General features: G+C 41.4%; 1 protein-coding gene across 3 annotated transcripts in view; it reads left to right on the top strand.

Annotated features, from left to right (window-relative positions):
- CEP85L (centrosomal protein 85L) overlaps positions 1-23855 on the top strand; it is a 119486-nt gene that overhangs the window by 60700 nt on the left and 34931 nt on the right. For all 3 annotated transcript variants that reach the window (XM_077289535.1, XM_077289534.1, XM_077289533.1), the window contains exon 4: positions 22127-22251. In XM_077289535.1, coding sequence (XP_077145650.1) covers positions 22127-22251 — 125 coding nt within the window. The remainder of the gene's footprint in view (positions 1-22126; positions 22252-23855) is intronic.

Below are 23855 nucleotides of genomic sequence, written 5' to 3'. Positions count from 1 at the left end.
ATTGACATCACTCTGGAATGCTGCCGTTTGGATGTGCAGCAATTTGAGGCATTGTAGCAGTGAAGCCTCCTATTGATACTGCAGTGCTCAGGACCAAATATACAAGTGTGTGTGTGTGTATACAGTACAGACCAAAAGTTTGGACACACCTTCTCATTTAAAGATTTTTCTGTATTTTCATGACTATGAAAATTGTACATTCACACTGAAGGCATCAAAACTATGAATTAACACATGTGGAATTATATACTTAACAAAAAAGTGTGAAACAACTGAAATTATGTCTTATATTCTAGGTTCTTCAAAGTAGCCACCTTTTGCTTTGATGACTGCTTGGCACACTCTTGGCATTCTCTTGATGAGCTTCAAGAGGTAGTCACCGGGAATGGTTTTCACTTCACAGGTGTGCCCTGTCAGGTTTAATAAGTGGGATTTCTTGCCTTATAAATGGGGTTGGGACCATCAGTTGTGTTGTGCAGAAGTCTGGTGGATACACAGCTGATATTCCTACTGAATAGACTGTTAGAATTTGTATTATGGCAAGAAAAAAGCAGCTAAGTAAAGAAAAACAAGTGGCAATCATTACTTTAAGAAATGAAGGTCAGTCAGTCCGAAAAATTGGGAAAACTTTGAAAGTGTCCCCAAGTGCAGTTGCAAAAACCATCAAGCGCTACAACGAATCTGGCCCACGTGAGGACTGCCCCAGGAAAGGAAGACCAAGAGTCACCTCTGCTTCTGAGGATAAGTTTAGCCGAGTCACCAGCCTCAGAAATCGCAGGTTAACAGCAGCTCAGATTAGAGACCAGGTCAATGCCACACAGAGTTCTAGCAGCAGACACAAATAGCTGCTAGGAAACCACTGCTAAGGACAGGCAACAAGCAGAAGAGACTTGTTTGGGCTAAAGAACACAAGGAATGGACATTAGACCAGTGGAAATCTGTGCTTTGGTCTGAGTCCAAATTTGAGATCTTTGGTTCCAACCACCGTGTCTTTGTGTGACACAGAAAAGGTGAACGAATGGACTCTACATGCCTGGTTCCCACCGTAAAGCATGGAGGAGGAGAAGGTGTGATGGTGTGGGGGTGCTTTGCTGGTGACACTGTTGGGGATTTATTCAAAATTGAAGGCGTACTGAACCAGCATGGCTACCACAGCATCTTGCAGAGGCATGCTATTCCATCCGGTTTGCGTAAAGTTGGACCATCATTTATTTTTCAACAGGACAATGACCCCAAACACACCTTCAGGCTGTGTAAGGGCTATTTGGCAAAGAAGGAGAGTGATGGGGTACTACGCCTGATGACCTGGCCTCCACAGTCACCAGACCTGAACCCAATCGAGATGGTTTGGGGTGAGCCGGACCCCAGAGTGAAGGAAAAAGGGCCAACAAGTGCTAAGCATCTCTGGGAACTCCTTCAAGATTATTGGAAGACCATTCCCGGTGACTACCTCTTGAAGCTCATCAAGAGAATGCCAAGAGTGTGCAAAGGAGACATCAAAGCAAAAGGTGGCTACTTTGAAGAACCTAGAATATAAGACATAATTTCAGTTGTTTCACACTTTTTTGTTAAGTATATAATTCCACATGTGTTAATTCATAGTTTTGATGCCTTCAGTGTGAATGTACAATTTTCATAGTCATGAAAATACAGAAAAATCTTTAAATGAGAAGGTGTGTCCAAACTTTTGGTCTGTACTGTATATATTTTCTTTGTGGCATTTTGGCACTTTCTTCAATCTACAGCACTTTACTTTTAGGATGTGGCATCTATTTGCATATATTGTTCCCATATATTTATCTCCCTTGATTTTTAAGAAATGATTTTAAATTTTATATATTAATAAAAATTTACTTTTTACGTCATGTAGCTTCATTTTCTCTGTTTTGGATGTTATATGGTATGGTGGTCCATTCTCCAAGGGCACTGGTCACATTCTGGATGGATACAGAACACTTACGGTATTTTAATGTGTGGCTTTTTTTCTCCTTTCTTTAGTCTTGCAGAAACAGATTTACATTGAAGTCTCCGTCAAAAGATTTGTGTAGGTTTTCCAGCTATATCACAGTGGGAAACGTAATGTCAGCCGAAGAGTGCCTTTTCATACCTTCCCTAAAAAGGAAAATTCATTAATGCCACTACATAAAACAAAAACTGCTGAGACTGCTCATTCTGGCCGCATTGCTGCCATTAGGCTCCTAGGATTATGTGTTGGGTGTACTAGTTAGACTTTTCTGTTTTTTTTTTTTTTTTGTTTTTTTTTTTAAATCCAATAATTTTTATTCAACATTTTCAGAACCAAAAAAGATTAATAATAAGATACAAACGTAACAATCAAAATCGTAACCCATCCTATCCCACCCCACTCCTTTCTGCTCTGATTCAGGAAATAGTTTCTCAATATGTTTCATCAAGGAGATATCCAAGAAACCTTTATCAGCGATAGTCTTTCGGATGCCATTCTTGTTTTTGCCTTTCCCACCCTCTAAGGAATAAATGCATCATAATAAACAAGGAGGAAACCTGTACACATCTTCCGTCTTTAGATAGGGTGATATACCGTACTTTGAGTTCTTCACAGAAAAATTCAACACCCCCTTACCTGTCACATTCAATGAATCATTAAAAGACCAGGTTTCTTCTATAATTAAGTTATCATATCCTCACCCTAACTCTCTTGATTAGTTTTGACCCTTTGATTCCCTTAAGAAATGTAATATAAGACACATTTTTATAAAACTAGTGGGGTTACAGGTTGATTAATTAACAAGCAATCCCGATAGTAGTCTTAACCATGTTAATATTAGAGGGGTAAACCCAGGAAATCTAGTCATGGACCCATAGTTTTTCTAATTTAAATGTGGTTCCTCTATTTTGAAGCCCAAATCTCTCAAAGCAAATCATGCAATTTAATATTGGGAAGGTATTCGTTATTAAGATACTGACCCTCCTAATCTACAAGAAGAGCAATTACATTTTCTTGCCTGATAAAGCAGATGTAAAATAGATAGTTGGTGATCCTCCTCAGTTGGAAAGCCCCCAACATACCCTAGTAGGCAAACAATGGGATCTGATGGAATTTCACACTCACACATTGGATATAATATCTAGAACTGCCTTCTAGAGTTTAGGTTTAGGACCCCTCCACATTATACGGCATATATCAGCATTTGGGGTATCTCATCTGTAACATTGCGAGTCTGTTATACACCCTGTTAATTAAGTAGTATTGTGAAAGTTGTCCGCTCTGATACCTTAGGAACTGATTGTAAAATATTCTCCCATGTGTACTCACTTATTGGGCCTACATCCCTTTCCCATCAGGTTTTAAGGGTACAACCCCTTTTTTTAAGGATTCGCTCCTTGATATATTTATAGTGGAGCAAGAAGATGCCCCTCGTCGAGCCCTCTCTGACTACGCTAGGAATGCTGCCCCAGTACTTTCAGTGGAATTTGCCAATTTTGCATTGTAAAAGTGTGTCTCAATTGCAGGTGCTGGTTAAATCTTTTCAGGAACTTCAGGAAGAGCTGGGCATTTTGAGTAAAAGTACTAAATTGGCCATCTCTGATGAATTTTGAAATCCCGTAGTCCCTTTTTCCCTTTTTTGCCAGTGTCTAAAGCATTCTAATTTGTTAAATTCTGGGTAATTGAGAGTTATTCCATATTGGTGAGTAATTAGAGTATCTCACTATTCCCATTGTTTCCGTAGCATTAGACCATACTATATGCAGCCCTCTAATAGTTACACATAAGGGATTACAGTTCCAAAAACCGCCCCCATTTCTAATGCTTCCACCAGGTTCCCAGCCCCCCCCAAAATGTCTCATCATCAGGGCTGTTGAGTCAGTATAAAATGAACCTACGTCAACTCCTAAAATATATAATACAATTGGGTACAGTAGTTCTGTTCCTGATGTAAGGAGCTGGGCTTTTAGCCGAGATAAATCTGTGCTGCACTTTATGTCCGTGCTCAGTATTGAGGCAGGGAAATCGCGGAGTTGGAGGTTTGGCTTACTGACTCCACAGCGCTGCGGAGGAGGAAGGAAGCTCCCGGTTACCGCAGCCTGTTAGATGCTGTAATTGTGAAGAGAGGAAATGTATCAGGGGATCTGGGATAGCCAGCCTTCCACTCTCTTTAGGTCTCCTTGTAGGTGGATTTTTTTGCAGATCAGATCTCTGAAAATACTGTTTATTTTATAGAAAATCCGTAAAGGAAGCCATGTAGGTGCATTGTGTAATAGATAAAGCATCTGTGGCATGAAAACCATCTTCATTAAATTTGCCCTCCCTATCACTGATAAAGGTAATTCACGCCAGGCCGTTGTTTTAGTCTGAAATTTGGCAAACAGGGAATCAATATTTAAAGGTTCATAATCTGAAAATGTCTTGACTGACTATTATGCCCAAATATTTAAAAAAACTCAACCATTCTTATGTTGTTCTGCGTCTAATATCTCCTTTGGGGATTTCCCTCCCACTGTCATGAGAGCCGTTTTGCCCCGGTTAACGGAATAGCCTGTCAATAAACCATACTTATTGAAAATCCCTATGGCTGCTGCCAGCGGCATCAGCCAGTTATCTAGAAAAAGAAGGACATCATTTGTGTTCCATGCAATTCTCTCCTGGTGTTTTCCATAAGGGAAACCCTGGATTTCCGAGGAAAGACAAATTGCCACTGTCAGCGATTCCATAGCGATGGCAAATGGCAGCGGAGATGGAGAGCAACCCTGCCTTGTTCCCCTCTGTAGGGGAAAGGGTTTTGATTTAAGGTTATTAATTTGAATCATAGCCTGGGTGACCGAGTAAGGCCTCCTTCACACATCCTGATATTTCCGGTACCCAGAATATCCCTCAGGTCACCGCGAGGCCCGTTCTCGCTGCAGCGAGTCATTCTCCCCTTGTGTTCAGCGTGAGTGCGGTGGCTGCTGCTGAGCAAATGTCATACAGGTGGATTATGGCGTGGGACACTATGGATTCTTTCAACTTCAGACCGGTGAGGATTATTGTTGTTTTTTATTTTTGTTTGTTTTTAAGGTGAATAAAATGTGTTTTTTAATGTTATTTTTAATTTTAAGCTTGATGTAGACAGTGGGGGCTGAATACAGCTCAAAACATTTTCCCATGGTCTCCCTGATCTCAGCTCGAGCTGGGGAAAACTATGAGAGCTGCCTCCAGCAGCTGGCGCCGGGGATCAGCACAAACAGTACCGCTGATTCCCAGGCACTGGTACATGGCACACAGATGACACACTGATGTCAGCTGTGTGTCATCAGTGTCTGGGACGTTTTGCTGCTGCTGCTTAAAAAAACAGACATGTTAGCGTGTTTTGCCCATGGACACACGGTTCATAGAAACACACTGACATGCACAGACCCATTCACTTGAATGAGTCTACGTGTGTAACTGTCTCCGATACGTGTGAAAACTGTCACCACACGTACCGGAGGCACTGACATTTGAAGGGGTCTAAAGCGGTTTAATCCATGAGAGAAATGTTTCCCCGAATCCCATATGAGATAACTATTCTTATTTTAATCCATTTTTCCATTATTTTTGTAGACTTTGAGTTTGATGGTCCTGGCTTTATTTACTCTATTGACTGTCTTTATAGTTGGTATAGTTTTGTTTTTTTTAGCACAGAATTTGTTGATTTCAGACCAAGTTAAGTTTGCCCCGCGTTCCAATGTATTTTACTAATTGGCTTCATTTGTAGTTGAACCTAGCGTCATATACTTGAGAAACAGTAAAACTAGTCGAGTGCCAAGCATAACAAAAAGCACTGACCATTACTGACAGCTTGGGCACTTTCCATCCTGTCTTTGAGTAGCACGTCGCAGCGTCCGTGCCATAATCTACTACAGTTGACGTGCCAACGTCACGCACTGAGCATTCTCCTGGCATGTGATGCCATGAAGCCCGAAGAAGAAATAACTGTATCAATAATTGCTGAAGACTCATTAGACAGGATGTCTGCTGGTGGAGATAGGATATGTGGTGGTAATAACCTCGGTCACTATACAGCATAGGACCGAGAATCCGCTATAAAATCTTGGCGGGAGTATTTATTTCCCAAAAGTTTGCAATCCAAGATTTTAATTGTATTTCCAGATCCAGTAGCACTTCCTAGCAGGCACAGTCCATAACTCCTTCTGGTGTCTGCTGTATATATCTCCGTGGGTGCACAACAATCCGAACACTGATGACATGTACTGTAGCCATCCGTGAGACCTGTATATTTCGGTCCATAGCTCTCATTAGCGTGCAGTCCCTTGAGGATAGGCATGACACTATAAATACTTTTTAGTTGTGTCTGTCTGCACCTTCCCTCTGTGTGATGAAGTGCTTGGGTACAGAATATGAAGGTTTTTTCAAGGTCAGTTGGTAAATTACAGCTTGTAAAAATTACAGGTTAAGGTAATACAAGTGTTGTACCTTTTTATAATTTTTTTTTATTTCTTGCAGTTTTATTCCTTGCTTACACGTGTTTTTTTTTCTTTTTTTCAGGTTTGCATGAGATTTTTTCTTAGCGCTCATTTACATGCCTTTATTACACAACTAACTTGTACATAATCATAATGTGTTACCCTTGCAAGTTAAAATCATGGCATTTCATTGCATATAGTATTAGATTATAAGCACCCCCTAAAAACAAGGTTTCTAGGAAAAATGCGGGTAGTGGCATTTATATAGAATTTATAAATCGTCAATATAGACCTTCGGGGACCCTGGGTGATGCCATATTGGGTCTGCATGTGGCTATGCTGTGTGCATGGAACCTTATCACAATGGTGAAAAGCAATAGTTTTTCTGTGTTACTAGTACTATTCGTTTTCGGAACCAAAAGTTTTGTGAATGACCACAATTTTTGTTTGGTTTGCTAAAGTTAATTCCAAAATCAATTCATGCTATGAAAATTATGTTAAGCAAAACCGAAAGAAATGAACTGGAGTATAAGTTGGTATACATGCAACGTGTAGGAGCATATTCACACTATCCATTAAACAGGCCAAACCTAAGATAGAACCAAAATGTACGTATACTCTGCTGTACATAAAAAGCAATAGTGCATATAATTAACATCAGTTCCTTAGTAGACACTGTTTTTTTATTTAAAAAAAAAAAAAAGGTGTACCCAATTGAGCAGGGCATTGAGCTCCCTTTCTTTCAGCTGGGCATTACATTTGTATAGCTTCTCATTGCTGGGTGTCATAGTCTGGTTCCAGTCCTGCTTGGCCCTTATTCACATTGAGGTCATTTTTGACACATGGTGAGGTCTAATTACTTGAATTTAGGACCTTCTCAATTTGGTACACCTTGTTTCTGGTGGGATGGCTTTTACTCTTTATTTATTTTATTTATAACAAATAGTGTTTACTTAGTACCATATGTTATTTATATGCACTAGAATAAAAACAATGCAATAGTAAATAGTCATATTATACGTAAATAACATAGGGTACTAAGTTTGATCAAAATAGCGTAAAAGTTATCCCTCTATGACAAGGTGTACCTAATTGGACGGACCTAACTCTAGTATCTCGCTGTGTGTCAGCAGGCCTCAAAATAGACGCCGGCAGAGCTGGATCTAGATCTGACTGTTTTGCTCCTACCTGTGAAAAGCTAAAACGTGGTGGATAAGTAAAAACGTAAAAGTTGTGATAAACTCCGATCACTGATGAGACAAGAATTGGTTACCATCAGTCAAGACTTGACCCAGAAGCGGATATCCAGCATGCTAATAAGTCAACACGCTAAATATTGAGTCTGTGTATAAACTTAATGTATTTTTCAAGAAAAGTATAAACACGTTTGAAATGCTTATAATTGTACTTCAATAACCATAGGTGCATCCACTGGAGAACATGGACCGAAAAGGGCCATTGTGCAAGAACTGTATGTGGGCCTTTTGCAGTCCAATAGCTCATCATAATGTACAATTCCACCAGCTTTGGAGGTGAAATGGAGTCCTTTACCTCTTGGGCTACATTCCAATGATCAGGAAGTAGCACTTTGGATGCAGCGTATTTCTGCTGCGTTCTAATCACACAGGTAAATCTGCATGTGTTCACTGAACCATGTGGATTTACCGTATCCAATACATATCTATAGTGGAAATTGGCATGCTGCGGCTCCATCCTCTGTACTTGTACTGTACGACGCAGCGTTTTGAACTCTGCGCAAGTGTTCTGCGTCCAAAAGGCTGCTATTCCTGATCATGGGCACGCAGCCTTAGGCTCCTGTGCGGCTGCATAGGTTGCACCATATATGTCTGCCCCTGGATACATCTGCCTGACATCTGACTTAAGTCCATAGCTAAAATCCAGACATTTAACCCCTTACCGACATCTGGCATAATAGTACGCCGATGTCCCCACATCTTTCCGGGGACATGTCAGCTGTTTTAAACAGCTGACATGTGCCTGCAATAGCTGCGGGTGGAATCGCGAACCACTCGCGGCTATTAGTCAGTTAAATGCCGCTGTCAAACTCTGACAGCGGGATTTAAAACACCATCAGGCCGGAAATACGCACACGTGATCGCGGGTCGCCGTTGTGTTGGCATGACAACCTGAGGTCTCCTGGAGACCTCTATGGTTGTCAGTGCCAGCTTGCTGTGAGTGCCACCCAGTGGTCGGCGGTCATAGCAAGTCAGTATATCTATGTAGCAGAGACAATCGGGCTATGGCAGCTGCTATTGAAGACTATTGAGACTATTGAAGCATGCCAGAGGTAAAAAAGAAAAAAAAAAGTTTTAAGATATAGCTAAAAAAAAAAAAATGTGTGTGTATATATATATATATATATATATATATATATATATATATATATATATATATATATATATATATATATATATATATATATATTCATATATTCAAATCACCCCCCTTTCGCCCCATTCAAAATAAAACCATAAAAATAAAATCAAACATACACATCTTTGGTATCGCCGCGTTCAGAATCACCTGATCTATCAATTTAAAAAAAAAAAGGATTAACCTGATCGGTAAACGGCGTAGCAAGAAAAAAACATCAAAATGTCAAAATTATGGTTTTTTTTTTTAGTCGCTGCTACATTGCATTAAAATGCAGTAATGGGCGATCAAAAAATTGGATCGGCCCCAAAATGGTATCATTAAAAACTTCAGCTCAGCACGCAAAAAATAAGCCCTCACCCAACCCGAGATCGTGAAAATTGGAGACGCTACAGGTATCAGGAAATGGCGTTTTTTTTTTTTGTTTTTTTTTTTAACAAAGTTTGGATTTTTTTTCACCACTTAGATTAAAAGAACCTAGACATGTTTAAGTTGTAATGACCTGGAGAATCATAATGGCAGGTCAGTTTTAGCGTTTAGTGAAACTAGTAAAAAAGCCAAGCAAAAACAAGTGTGGGATTGCACTTTTTTTGCAATTTCACTGCACTTGGAATTTTTTTCCCCGTTTTCTAGTACACGTCATGGTAAAAACCAATGGTGTCGTTCAAAAGTACAACTCGTCCCGCAAGAAACAAGCCCTCACGTAGCCATATTGACAGAAAAATGAAAAAGTTATGGCTCTGGGAAGGAGGGGAGCGAAAAACAAAAGCCCAAAACCGAAAAAATCTCCTGGCGTTAAGGTTTTTTTTTTATTAAATAATGGCACATACACCTGGGAAATCTGAACATATATCCCTGATAAGTCACTATATGCCTGTTAGGTCTATGGAATTCGAAGGGTATTCAGCATATGGATCAGGGGTGTTTCCTGGTACATAAACTCAAAGCTCACCCAAAGCCTATCAAGATGGGTATAAAAAATATATATATTTTTTCTTTTTTTAAAACATTAGTAATGGTCCCAGGAAGGGGCAACAATTGATACTTGCCTACCAGCACTGCTCCTCTGTAATCCACCCTGTGTCTCTCACCAGTCTCCTGATTTTCTCTTCCGGTGTGGTGCTTGGTGACCACTGCAGCCAGTCAGTGGCTGTTAATTGACTGCAGTAATCACCTGACGCTGCTCAGTATGGAGTACCGAGGAGTGGTGCTGGTCCAGTGGGTGAGCATGGAGCATTTATTGAATTGATTTTCATTGTGAATAGTGCACAAGTTGTAAGTAAGAGTATTATCTATTCATTGCCTTTTATTTTTTATTATATACATCCTGCCACAAAAAAACATTATTTAGTTCACGTGGTATACTTTGTACAGTGTTATCTTGTAGATGGGATTCTCCAGGTGATAAAATGTCTTTGCCGTCTTTTTTCACCTGTTTACCGATAGCTGCTTGCCCCAGGAACCAGTAAGCAACCTATGAGTGCACAGGCGTTTCCTAACTATGAAATCTCCTAAGTTCCATCTATTCTGACCACACTGTTGTAGAGTTTTATTCTACAAGGCTTTCTACTTTTTTAGTATGAAAAGTGTCCTAACATCTCCTGATTTGTCCTTTAAAGGAAATAACGTGGTCTCCTCCCAGATCTGTTTGTGTTCATACCCGGTTGGAAAGGAAAACCACTTGAACAGATTATCATTTTGAAAATGCTTTGCTCTGCTGTAAATCTGCTATAATTCGTGATGGCATGTTTTGGCACTTGTCACATATTTTATCAAATTAGTTTAGTGCTTATTTAATCTCCTAGTACTTGTGCTGGTAACCTAGTAAAGATGTGCCGGGGTATATCCAAACTAAATCAGAACTTCAAGGGGCTGACAAAAAAAAGAGGAAAAAAAAAATACAAATAAGGATTCAACTCTTGAATACTCCAAATCCTTTACGGTTCCCTGCCGGTCTCTATTTATGGGCTGAGCATTAGGGTGCCATGGAAATGCATGGTAAAAATTAAGTACCGTAGCAAGTTTTTGAAGGTCTTACCTCCTAATTTTGTTCCTTTTTGGTCATAGATATTTTATAATTTTCTTTTTTTACGAGTAGTTATCATTTACTGGTTGCCCAATGACACATCGTATTGCAGTTTTAAATCTTTGTTTAGTATTTATAGTCATGCATATCCCGCCTTATGTATGGTATGTTATGCCGTTAGATTAATTGATTTTATATTTTGATAGATAGGGCGTTTCTGAATGCGGCGATACCAAATTTGTTTTTATTTTTTATTATTTTTTAACCCTTTAATTTTCAATGGGGCGAAAGGGGGGTGATTTGAACTTTTAGTTTTTTTATAAATCGTATAGCCAGTTAAAGATATGATGACAATCTGAGTGGTTATTGTGTGTACAATATTGTGGAAAATGAGAAACATGGAATAATTCACATGCCTTGAGCAAGTGCTAAATCTAAATTTAATGTCAACATATTTTACATGGTGAATCCTTATGCCAAAAGGAACAAATTTGAGGGGTAAGACTTACCAATTTGCAAAGTTCATTTTTCCTTTGCCCCCTACTGGGCATGCATTTGCTCTCTGAGAGAGAGTTGACTTGCTTGCAGACGACTCGGGCAGTGGCTTTTCTTCAATAAGAACAAAACAAATAAGTAGTCAGGGCAGAGCGAAGACACCAACTTGTCTGGCTGACCTTTATCTAATGTGTATGAGAACCAAGAGGTAAAAGATTTGGAAAATCCTCCCATCTTGTACATTGATGACATGGCCACAGGATATGCAGTAGATGCTGGTCCCACCAATGAGACTTGCACCTTTCTCGACAACGGGGCCTTAACTCGTTTTGCAGCTAGAGGCGATAGAGTTGGAATTGTCATTCATTTGTACAGGAATTCTGATGGCAGTGTGCAACGGGCCCGTTCTCACTCAAGACAGATGCCTATTTCATCGGCAGGGCCCACATCTACTACACAGCCAGCGAATTTGCCATGAATGTACAAGAAGGGAATACCCATTTAATTATCCTGTTAGGGCACGTTCATGCATTCAGTATTTTGTTCCACTCGTGGTTTTGGCTTACAAATACTGAGGTAAAATACTGACCAAGTACTGAAAGAAATTGCGGTTATAGTGTCCAGGGGTCCGCTAGTTACATACCGGAGGACAAAAGAATATAAAAGATATTCTAGTTCAGAATCGTGTTAAACTTGAATCTAATAACTGTCTGCAAAGAAATTTGCCTGTAGGCAATCATAAATGCGGAAACTGTTCTTTTTGTTCCTTCCATCTTACTACCAAATATCTACAGGTGGGAGGTGTTTCACATAAGGTCCAAGATTGTATAACATGCCCCACAAATTACGTTGTATACGTTGTTTTTTGCCCATGCGGTTTTCATTATATCAGAAAGACTATTCGTCCCTTATTTGTACGTTTCCGAGAGTACTTTAATTCCATCATCTCGGGTAAAAGGGTCCCTAGACTAATTGAACATATAAGGAAAGAACATGCAGGCAATCCTGAAGTTTTGCAGTTTGCAGGGATTGAAACCGTTAAAATGCCTGCGCAAGGAGGTGACCTCAATAAATTATTATTAAGAAAGGAGGCTAGATGGATTATTCGGACTTGTGCTCAAGGTCCATCAGGTTTCAATGACAAACTCGACATGGCTCTGTTTTTGTGATTTTTTTTTTTTTTAATATATATTTGTTTTTAACAGTATTTTTGTATTGCAATTATTTGCTTTTCACTAGTTCATAATTAGGCTACGTTCACATTAGCGTTGTGCGACGCAGCATCGGGCGTCGCTGCGGCGACGCATGCGTCATGCGCCCCTATATTTAACATGGGGGCGCATGGACATGCATTGCACTTGCGTTTTGTGACGCATGCGTCACTGCGGCGCACGCGTCAGGGCACAGAGGACGCAGCAAGTTGCATTTTTTGTGCGTCCAAAATCAAGCAAAAAAAAGGACACATGCGTCACAAAACAATGCGTTTTGCATGCGTTTTGCATGCGTTGTGCGTTGCGTCGCCGATGCATCGCCGACGCAAAACACAACAACGCAAATGTGAACGTAGCCTAAATGAGATGCTTTCACCTGATGTTTAGTGGGTGGGACAAGGGCAATGGCTGCTTATAAATATTCTGTGAGCTCTGTCTTGCATATGACCTGTTGAAGCGCAATGTAAGCGCGAAGCGATCGTTGTCTGTATATGCTCCATCGTTTTATCTTCCTGTTGTTGGTATTATGATGCCACAATAAAGGATTTTGTTGCACGGGACGGTATGTCCAATCCGCTTTCTTTTCAATGGATATACGGATTCTTTTTCTTTGGAAGTGGCACCCGTAATCCCTGGTGTGTGTGCAGCTTCATTAACCCAAGGTCATACAGCTGTGCCTTCATCCTGCTTCTCTCCCATGGTATGCGATTGTTAAGAGGAAGATGAGACACCAGACCCAACAATGCAGATGAGCTGAAGGCTGCTCTCAAAGCAACCTGGGCTTCCATAACACCTCAGCAGTGCCACAGACTGATCGCCTCCATGCTACGCTGCATTGATGCAGTAATTAATGCCAAAGGAGCCCCGACCAAGTATTGAGTGCATTTACTGAATATACATTTCAGTAGGCCAACATTTTGGATTTTAAAATCCGTTTTTCAAGCTGGTGTTATATAGTATTCTAATTTACTGAGGTAACGACTTATGAGTTTTCATTGGCTGTAAGCCATAATCATCAACATTAACAGAAATCAACACTTGAAATGGGTCACTCTGTTTGTAATGACTCTTTCTAATATGAGTTTCACTTTTTTGTATTGAAGAACTGAAATAAATGAACTTTTTGATTATATTCTAATTTTGTTAGATGCACCTGTATGTCTGGCACAGAGTTGGATGAAGTGTATGTCTTCTGTAGAGAGCACTTCCAAGAAAATAAAGATTAGTTAGGCTTTGTGACAAACTGTGAGTGACTGGCACCAGCAAAGATAACAGAGTGGAGATAACTAGTCATGGTCATTGAAGGTCATGTAAGCCTGAAAGGCAAAATGCTGCTCTGGTTTATCTTCCATGATGAAAGCTTTTCTGCTCTTGTTGAGTCTGACAGTTGAGAATAGTTTTCTAATCCCGTAACCTTCTCTGATCAGGGTGTTTGTCATAATAACAAAGTAATCAGGTGTTTGTATTGATAAGTTTACTTTCTCGGGAGCCCTATAGATACCGTATATACTCGCGTATAAGCCGACCCCCCCCCCCCTAATTTTGCAACAAAAAACTGGGAAAACTTAATGACTCGAGTATAAGCCTAGGGTGGAAAATGCAGCAGCTACTGGTAAATGTCAAAAATAAAAATAGATACCAATAAAAGTAAAATTAATTGAGACATCAGTAGGTTAAGTGTTTTTGAATATCCGTACTGAATCAGAAGCCCCATATAATGCTCCATACAGTTCATGATGGGCCCCATAAGATGCTCCATATTAAAATATGCCCCATATAATGCTCCACAAATGCTGATTACGGCCCCATAAGGTGCTCCATACAGACATTTGCTCCATACAGACATTTGCCCCGTATAATGCTCCACAAATGCTGATTATGGCCCCATAAGATGCTCCATAGACACATTTGCCCCATATAATGCTCCACAAATGCTGATTATGGCCCCATAAGATGCTCCATAGACACATTTGCCCCATATAATGCTCCACAAATGCTGATTATGGCCCCATAAGATGCTCCATAGAGATATTTGCTCCATATAATGCTGCACATGGCCCCATAAGATGCTCCATACAGACATTTGCCCCATATGCTGTTGCTGTGATTGCTGGCCCCCGGCACTTGCGATATTCACCGGTCCGCGTTCCACCGACGGCCGCCGCTGTGTCTTCCGCGTCCTCTGCACTGACTGTTCAGGCAGAGGGCGGCGCGCACACTAATCACGTCATCGCGCCCTCTGACCTGAGCGTCACTGCAGAGGACGGGGAAGACACAGCGGCGGCCTTCGGTGGAACGGGTAACCGGTGAATATCACGCACTGCGTTATACTCACCTGCTCCCAGCGCGGTCCCTGGACGTCCCTGGTTCTCCGGCAGCTTCTTCCTGTATTGAGCGGTCACATGATACCGCTCATTATAGTAATAAATATGCGGCTCCATCCCTATGGGAGTGGAGCCGGGTCCATATTCATTACTTTAATGAGCGGTACCATGTGACCGCTCACTACAGGAAGAAGCTGTCAGCACCCGGAGAACCAGGGACGTGCAGGGACCGAGCTGGGAGCAGGTGAGTATTATTACACATCTCCGCTCCCCCTCCCCTGCTGACCCCTGGGAATGACTCGAGTATAAGCCAAGAGGGGCAATTTTAGCCTAAAAAAATGGGCTGAAATTCTCGGCTTATACTCGAGTATATACGGTAATAGGGTAGATCTCAGTGGAACAATGGTGGTTTGGCTTGTTCGTCAGCCAGCTGTTCTTTCCTCCATATACAGGAAGGCTTGTTCTGCTGAGCGCTCCTTATCTCGCCCAGGACAAAAGGGTCTGCAGTCTGAAATCAGACATGCTAGATCCTTATGGTGGCTCAGTGGTTAGCACTGCAGCCTTGCAGCACTGGAATTCTGGGTTCAAGGCAACATCTCCAAAGATTTTTTGGCTATGTGCACACGCTGTGGATTACTCTGCAGATTTTTCCGGACTGATTTTGGTAAATCCGCAGGAAATCCACACTGCGGAATTACTGCGTATTTACCGCATTTTTTGCGGTTTTTGTGCCGGTTCCACCTGCGGTTTTACACCTGCAGATTCTAACTCCTATTATGGAGCAGGTGTAAACCGCACAAAGAATTGACATGCTGCGGAATAAACAACGCTACGTTTCGGCGCAGTTTTTTCAGCAGCATGTGCACTGCGGATTTTGTTTTCCATAGGTTTACATGGTACTGTATAACGGATGGAAAACTGCTGCTAATCTGCAGCAGCCAATCCGCTGCAGATCCTGCAGCAAAATCCGCAACGTGTGCACATACCCTTAATGTTCTCTCTGTATTTGTGTGGATTTCCTTATGGTTCTTCGGTTTTCTCCCATACTCCAAAGACATAATGATAGGGAATTTAGATTGTGAGCCCCAATTTGGACAGTGCCGATAATGCCTGTAAAGCGCTGTGGCATTAATGGCACTGTATGTGTGAGAAGATGGCTTCCGGCCATGTGCAGTGCGCCTCTGAAGCTGGGAAGCGTACACTTGCCACAGAGGCGCATTGACACTGCCAAAATAAGTGCGCAAGAACTGCATGAGCTGGTGAAGAGGCCGGCTCCTAAAAAATTGTTATCACACCCACAGGGGCGTGATAACATAGAAAGAGGGCTGACTAGTCTGGGGAAACTAATGTCCCATCGACTAGTGAAAGGGCTAATTAGCATAGGAAAAGGGGACAATATAAGTGCTTTTTTAAAGCCTATTTGGATCACCATGGTGGAAAAGACCTGAAGAAAAGAGCTGATAATATATGGTCAGTGTTGTTAGAAGAACTCTAAGAGTACCGTCTCACAGTGGCACTTTGGTCGCTACGACGGCACGATCCGTGACGCTCCAGCGTCGCTCCATTATCGCTCCAGCGTCGTAGACTGCGGTCACACTTCGCAATGCACGGCGCTGGAGCGATAATTTCATGACGTATTTGCGATGTAGAAGAATACAATATCGTGCACACCTTTGTTACACGATGCGATCATGCCGCCACAGCGGGACACTTGACGACGAAAGAAAGTTTCAAACGATCTGCTACGACGTACGATTCTCAGCAGGGTCCCTGATCGCAGTAGCGTGTCAGACACAGCGAGATCGTAAGTATATCGCTGGAACGTCACGGATCGTGCCGTCGTAGCGACCAAAGTGCCACTGTGAGACGGTACCCTTAGACATAACTTTCCCCATCTTCTAGTTTCGGATTAAATAACCAAGGAGTATTTTGTCGTTTCCACTTACCAAGTCATAAAATCTGTCCTTTTTCAGCCTCCAGTTTCACTGCTGCTTCTGTATATAAATGTCCTGGAGCCCCAGGACAGAGTCTGTTCCCAGCAGTAGGAAGCATGATGGCATCAGCCAGTAATGTATGTTCTCAGAAGCCGTGTTTACATGGAACTTGGCACATTACACATTTTCCAACCAAGAGAAACTATCAAACTGTGGTCTTCTCAAAATACAAGTCACATGTAGAGAGGCCGTTATTCATCTGTGGAGCAGGTGAACATCTCTGAGCATCAGTATGTGGCCCACATAATGCCCTTTGTATTGAGATTGACGGTCTAAATGCTATGATCACCCTTTTAGTCCATAAAGGAAATTATAAATTTACTGTGAATGCCTGATAGAGACAGAACCGCATTCAGTACCAATCAGTGATCAATAGCAGACCTGTGGGGGTACATATGATGAGACCCCACCGATCTCCTGGTTGCAGAGATGGCTGGGTGTAAACAGAAAATGGAGCCTGGACAGCACAACTCCATACACTATGTTGTGGCTGATCTAGAGAACTGCAGCTCAGCTTCTATTCACATCAATAAAAGCAGAACTGCAGTACCCTTGAATGACCTCTACAAAGTGTATGGATCTGTGTTATTCCAGCTCCTCACACTGTTTTGCAGAGGCCGAATGTGAATAGAACGGAGCGGTGACAGCACAGCTCCATACTTAGTTGTGTCCGATCTTGGGTGCTACAGCTCAGCTCTTATTCATTTGAATAGGGACTGAACTGCAGTTCCTGAGGGCAGCCACTTCACAATGTGTGGAGCTGTTCTGTTCCTGCTCCTCACACTGTTTACAGCAATGGCTGGATGGAAATTGCTTATTGATAGGGATGTTGGCTGGCTCCCTCCTGCACAGATCTGCGTTAGATGACCTATCCTTAGGATAGGTCAATCGGTATCTATAGTATGTAATTGACATCCCCTTTAACCATGCCTCCAATTTATAAACACTAGTGTCGAAAGTCTCTAGAGACCAGAAACCAAATCACTCACATTTATGTATTTTTTCCTGTTTGTCCAGCTGCCAGCAGTACATTTATTTTCCCACCCTCGTGCTAAATGTTTGCAGCTCTTACTATAATCCTAAAGCTTTTTTTTTTTTTTTTGCAGCTTAGTTTTTCTCAATGTGATTATGTAACTCTGAGAATAATCAGCTTTCATTTTACCCTCATCACGTTCTAATCTTCCAGATTGAAGTAAGCCAAACATTCCTATATATTTACTTCTTACTCAGAAGGGAACACATCATTGCACCTCATACATTGCCGTGACGATGTGGCAAGGAAGGTCGGGATTACCGGCAAGAAAATAGGAATTTACTGTCCCTTATTGTTAGGGATGTCAATAAAAGTTTTACAAGCTCAATCTGCTTTGTTCACTGTCAGTAGGACTTAAAAACCGGGCGACTGTAGACTAAAGGCTTGGAGATATACCTAAAAACATTATTTTCCTAAAAATGAATGACCTCCTGAAAACCTTCTCTGGCTGCAATTCGCTACTGCCCGGATTTCCTTTTATTGCATTATTATAATTGTATTTGGGTTCATAAAAGATTTAGGTGGAAAAAATGACTCCCCTCTATTGTCTTATTGATGGGCCAATAAGGCCCTATGAACGTTACCAGTTGTCAAAGCTGATCTTACTAGGTGTGTTAGTGGAGGGGATGCTGTGATGACCCCTGTGGTTATCATAAAGTTACGTCTAGAAAGAATGGAATAAATCCTTAGCAGATTTCTCAGCAAATTCCATGCAGCATCCAAAATATTTTACGTGTGGAAAGTGGGCGCACATTTGCCATGGATTTCACCTTCTATATTGCAAAGGGTGTATATCCATAGTAAGGCTTGAGCCACACCACGCCAACTGTATTTATTTGCGATTTCACCTGACCCATCTCCATAGCCAGATGGAAAAGTCGCAGCATTTCCTCCAAGTGTGAACATGTCCTACAGTTGGGAGTCACAGATGTAGTTTTTCATGTCCGTTTTTTTCTTACCCAAAGCCAGAAGTGGATTAAAATGGAATGGGAAATATAAAGGAATGATTTGTACGTTTCCTTCCTGTTGGATTCAGTTCTCGCTTTGCCTCAGGAAGCTGAAACAAAAACTGTATGTGTGACTCCTGCATAAAAGCAAAGGCAAAACAAGCCTCTTGGACTGGAACCATGGAAAGATCATTTGAGTGGGTAGGTTTGTAATTTGAGTGGTTGATTAGGTTTGTAAAAGGAAACCTTTTGATGTTAGTTAGGACGTAATGGAATGGCTCCTTGAATTGTCACAGGTACGGAGTGAGGCCCGCAGTGAAAATCCATCATTCTGTTATCACTCGTTTGGACTCCACATATTGCTATTTTGAAACGTGTCATCCACTAAGTATTTGGCAAGGCTGATCCTATAAATACAAGCTGATGGACCCTCTCTTAAGTGTGTATCTAATTTGTGCAAGCCTGAATACTTCACAACCTTGCCTGCTATATTGAAAGGTCACATTTTATTAGGTTTTCAGTATAAACATAACAGCCAGGAGAAGAACTTAGACTAAAGGGATGGAAAGGATTAGAGGATACATGTTGGAGACGGGTTATGATTAGTGTAAACATCGATTTGTACTAGGTCCAAATGTCCAAAATCTCTCAGCAAACAAGTTGTACGCTGATAACCGAAAATAATTCCGTCTGGGAGCAAAAGACAGCATTTATCGGTCTGACTTCCCATGCCAACTCCATCCATGTGGCATTTATGGCGCCATCTGCTCTAATTGCAGACTGTTTATGCCCAAGTAGTGGGATGAGTGCACCTGTACTGCAGTTGAGAGGGATTGGCAAGCATACTCCAGTCTTCCTACTTTTGCCTTTAAAAAAAAGTCAGGGCTTTAAAAGCCACATGCCAAAGTATCGGCAACCCAAATTTTCTGTGAAAATCTTGTTTTTCCAGACATCTCAGTTAGGACTTTTCACACACCAGTTTTTTGCCGTCAGTCACAATCCGTTGGCTCGACGGATCCATCTCAGATTGTGAAAAACTGATGCGACAGATTTGTTTTTTTGACGGATCCGACTAGCGGATCTGGCTAATTGGATCCAAAATAAATCGGAGCATGCTCAGTTAAAAAACCCGAAATCCGTCGCCTGATTCCGTCATTTGACGGATCCGGCGCCCTTAGGCTTCCATTCGAGCAAATGACAGATCCATCGCTGTCTGATTTTTCGACGTACACAAAAAACGTTACTTTGTCCGTTGACTCTGGCCGCCGGGCAAACAATTTTCGACGAATCCGGCGAACAACGGATTTGTTTTTTTTTCCAAATTCAACAGATTACGACTGATGGCAAAAAAAACTGATGTGTGAAAGGGGCCTTAGGGTGCAGACTGCCGTATTACTTGCGTGAGGATCGCATCACAATCCTCGGACTGGCCAGCAGCATTCCTGACCTGAGCGTTACAGCAAGTAGTTCTATGCAGCTGACACACATGCTCAGATCAAGAGATGCGCTGGCCAGTCCGAGCATTGCGATGCAATCTTTGTGCAAATAATACGGGTGTCTGACTACACCCTTAGAGATACTCTTCCTTCAGTTTTTCCCCTGCTGTGATGGGTAGATGTTCTAGATTTTCCGACTGGTCCAGTATCCCAAAAACTTGGTGTAATGGGTTCCATTTTGAAATCCTATTTATCAGTCCAATAGTTTTCCATGTAGATATTCCCTACTGTTAAAGAGCCACCGATACCTGTTGTTGATTGAAATATATATTTTATTACTTCACCAGATGTGATTGTTAAGATTTGATATCATTTGCAACAACTGTGTCAGAGAATTTGTTTCCTATAACATTGTCTCTAGGACCGGTGTTGGTATGACATTTGGCAACAGCTTATCTTCCCTGAAAACAAAAAGATCGGGTGTTGATTTTCCAGATTCCCAATATTTCTCTTCCCTGATCACACTGGTCGTAACAATTGGTTGGTTGGCCGATCACACCAAAATTAGTGGGTTTCCAAGTTTTATCTAATGAGTATTGGGTGCAGCACATGGACCTCAGGGGAATCCTGCATATTATTATTTATTATTATAGCGCCATTTATTCTATGGCGCTGTACATGTGAGGAGGGGTATACATAATAAAAACAAGTACAATAATCTTGAACAATACAAGTCACAACTGGTACAGGAGGAGAGAGGACCCTGCCCGCGAAGGCTCACAATCTACAAGATATATCCGCTTTAACTTCTTCCTTTTGACTTTTACACAATGTCTGTATAAATACACTTACCATAACAGTAAAGCTTGCTTGTTGGCTGGACGCCATGAATGTACTTTACTCACATAGACATGTGTACGTGTGGGGAGTGAAGATGGGGTTCTTGCTTTTGTCTCCAGGAATAGTTCTGTTCTGAAGTTATTGGGTGAAATTTCCAGCTGTAGTGAGATGTTCTGTTCTTTCTAGACTTTAATGGAGACAGTAGGTTTCCAATGTTCTACAGCTGAACGCCATGAAAATATAGCTAGACATGGACATCTATTGGGAGAATCCCTCTCAATATTGTCCTCGAAAACTATGTTAAGGGGGTGTTGTATGACATATTAGAGTGCCATCCGAAATGCTTGACCCTTTGAAATAATATTTGTAGGATTCTGTGTTTTCTTTATTTGACTATGGCAAGAAAGATTATTTAAAAATGTATGAGCGGCTGAATGGGTCATGAGTAATGAGAAGGGTATGTTCAAGCATATTGAATTGCGCAAATCCAGAGAAGCTACATGGAAATTCACCATGGAAAATCTCACCAAATCTTTGAATTTTTGTTGAAAGTTTTCTGATCAGCTAATTTTTTTTAAAAAAAGCCTCTGTATACACCCATCCCCTGGTGATCTAGTGGTTACAAAAGCCTGGTCCTTTGCCAGTCAGTGAATCTTGGCCCCCAGCGATGACCTCTAATCACAGGTGTCACTGCAGGAGTAATGTCTGATGAGATGTCATCGCTGGAGGCTGGTGTACATAGGCCGGCTGGGAGCCATAAAAGTCAGAAAAGAATATATACACATTTTTAAAATGTTGTTTTTCTGGACCCCTGGGAATTCGTATCACAGATAATTTTCTAAAGTTCTTCCTTGACATGCATTCTGCTGCAGATGTATGCCATATGTTTTTTTCACTTGATTGAAAGTGATATTTGACTACGAATTATTTAGTACTGTGCATTTTATGATGTGATTCTTCAAAGCTTCTGTCTGACGTGATGTTTTTATTTCATCTAATGCAGGCTGGAGCCACCCTTACACGGCCATCGTTTTCTTCTGTGCCCCTGAGCCAAGATGTCTCCAAGTGGGAGTCCTTGTTAAAGAGCAAAGAAGGGTTAATACGACAGAAAGAGATTGTAATTGACAGGTAATGGTCTTTAACTTTTCTTAGGAGATTCATGATCTGAAGGTCTGAAGGGCCAAGCAGACTTGGGCAGATACAGATTTGCCCCATAGCAGAAACGACTCTTGGAGGCAAGCCCTGGAAAATGGTGAAAGCAAATCATAAACACTTGGCATCAAGTGATATGAAAAGCCCAGAAGAGATATTGTTTCTTGGTGCTTGTATTTTTAGCATGATCATTTATGAACCTATTATGATGACAAGTTTCAGACACTAAATTCTGTGGAAATCATTAAGACAAATAACTTGCATATATCCATAGTTAAACATTGGGTATGAGCCTTGGTTTGGGCAGTATCAACAGATTTTTTTTTCTCCTACTTTCTCCTATCACTGACTCTATTTAAAAAAAAAATAAAAAATAAATGACAAATTGCTATTTTCACACTTCTGTCTCATCTTTCCAGTGTTATGCCATCCACTTCCTTGCCACCTAAAGTATTATGGCTATCACAGTCCACATCAGTCAGCCAAGGCAAAGCCTATAGAAACTGTTGCGGGTGCTATTAGCCCCATTATAGGGGATTAATCCTTGCTCTCCACTACCAGCTGTGATTTTCAGGCTGTCCCCTCACGTTCACCATTTGGATAGACATGTCATACATTTAAGCATTTTTGTAAATCACATTGAAGCCATATGGACCACAATGTAGTTTTACTCTTAAAAGTGAGACAGGTTTTGTTGCCCAGAATACGTGGCAACTTTTATTTGCTTAAAACTGGGAAAACGCCTTTCATGGGTGGCAGTCTTTTTTAGATCTAATTCTCATTTGTAGAAGGACATGTTCAGTTCATTGTCCACGAGACCATTACAACATGGGACTCATTAGCTCTAGATGCCATCAGTCTCCTAGTAGCATCCGCTAAACATAGAAGCAAGTAAGGGGAGTCAGGAAAATGCTTTCAATCATGGCGTATTTAGAAAAAGTAATAAGCGTACAAGTATTTGGGTCATGAAGCCGCTCAGTGTTTATTTGGAGAATGATTGCACGCTGGTATGAATTATGCCAAATATCTGGACATGTGAGCTAAACCCTTGTAAATAACTCCCGTCTCCCGAGAGATCGGCCAGCGCACTGAATCCCCCACGCTCTCAGGCCAGGCTGTACTGTTACAGCTTTTTAAGGCGAGGGAACAATGAGGGCTTTTTCCTAAGAGCTCCTTGTTTGCAGGAAACAGCTGCTGCTTGGTACTTTCCTCCTCTGTGCCCATTACAATATGAGTAACCTACTGTATACTGGACCCGAGCTGCAGAACACAAAGCCTGGAGCCGGTGGGTGATGAGCGCTGAATCCCATCTGGCCAGGGGTCTTAGTTCTGTATCAGAAGACCTATGGATTGCATCCTCATGTGCCATACTGATCTGCTTGTACTCATTCACATTGATCACTATCCCATTGGCAGGTGCAAGATATTGCCCAGCTATAGCACATAGTGTGACACAATTGGGATACATATTGGAATCACAGCACGGTAGTCCAACTAATTTAGTTTTTTAAAAAGAAAACGAACCTCAAACTTAATTTTTTTTTAAATAAAAAGAAATTCCATCCCTCACCCCTTCCTCT

Source organism: Ranitomeya variabilis, chromosome 2 (genome assembly GCF_051348905.1).
Source record: "Ranitomeya variabilis isolate aRanVar5 chromosome 2, aRanVar5.hap1, whole genome shotgun sequence".
Classification (NCBI taxonomy): Eukaryota; Metazoa; Chordata; class Amphibia; order Anura; family Dendrobatidae; genus Ranitomeya; species Ranitomeya variabilis.
The sequence above is the reverse complement of the archived record's forward strand: the minus strand, read 5'-3'. Positions and strand labels throughout refer to the sequence as shown.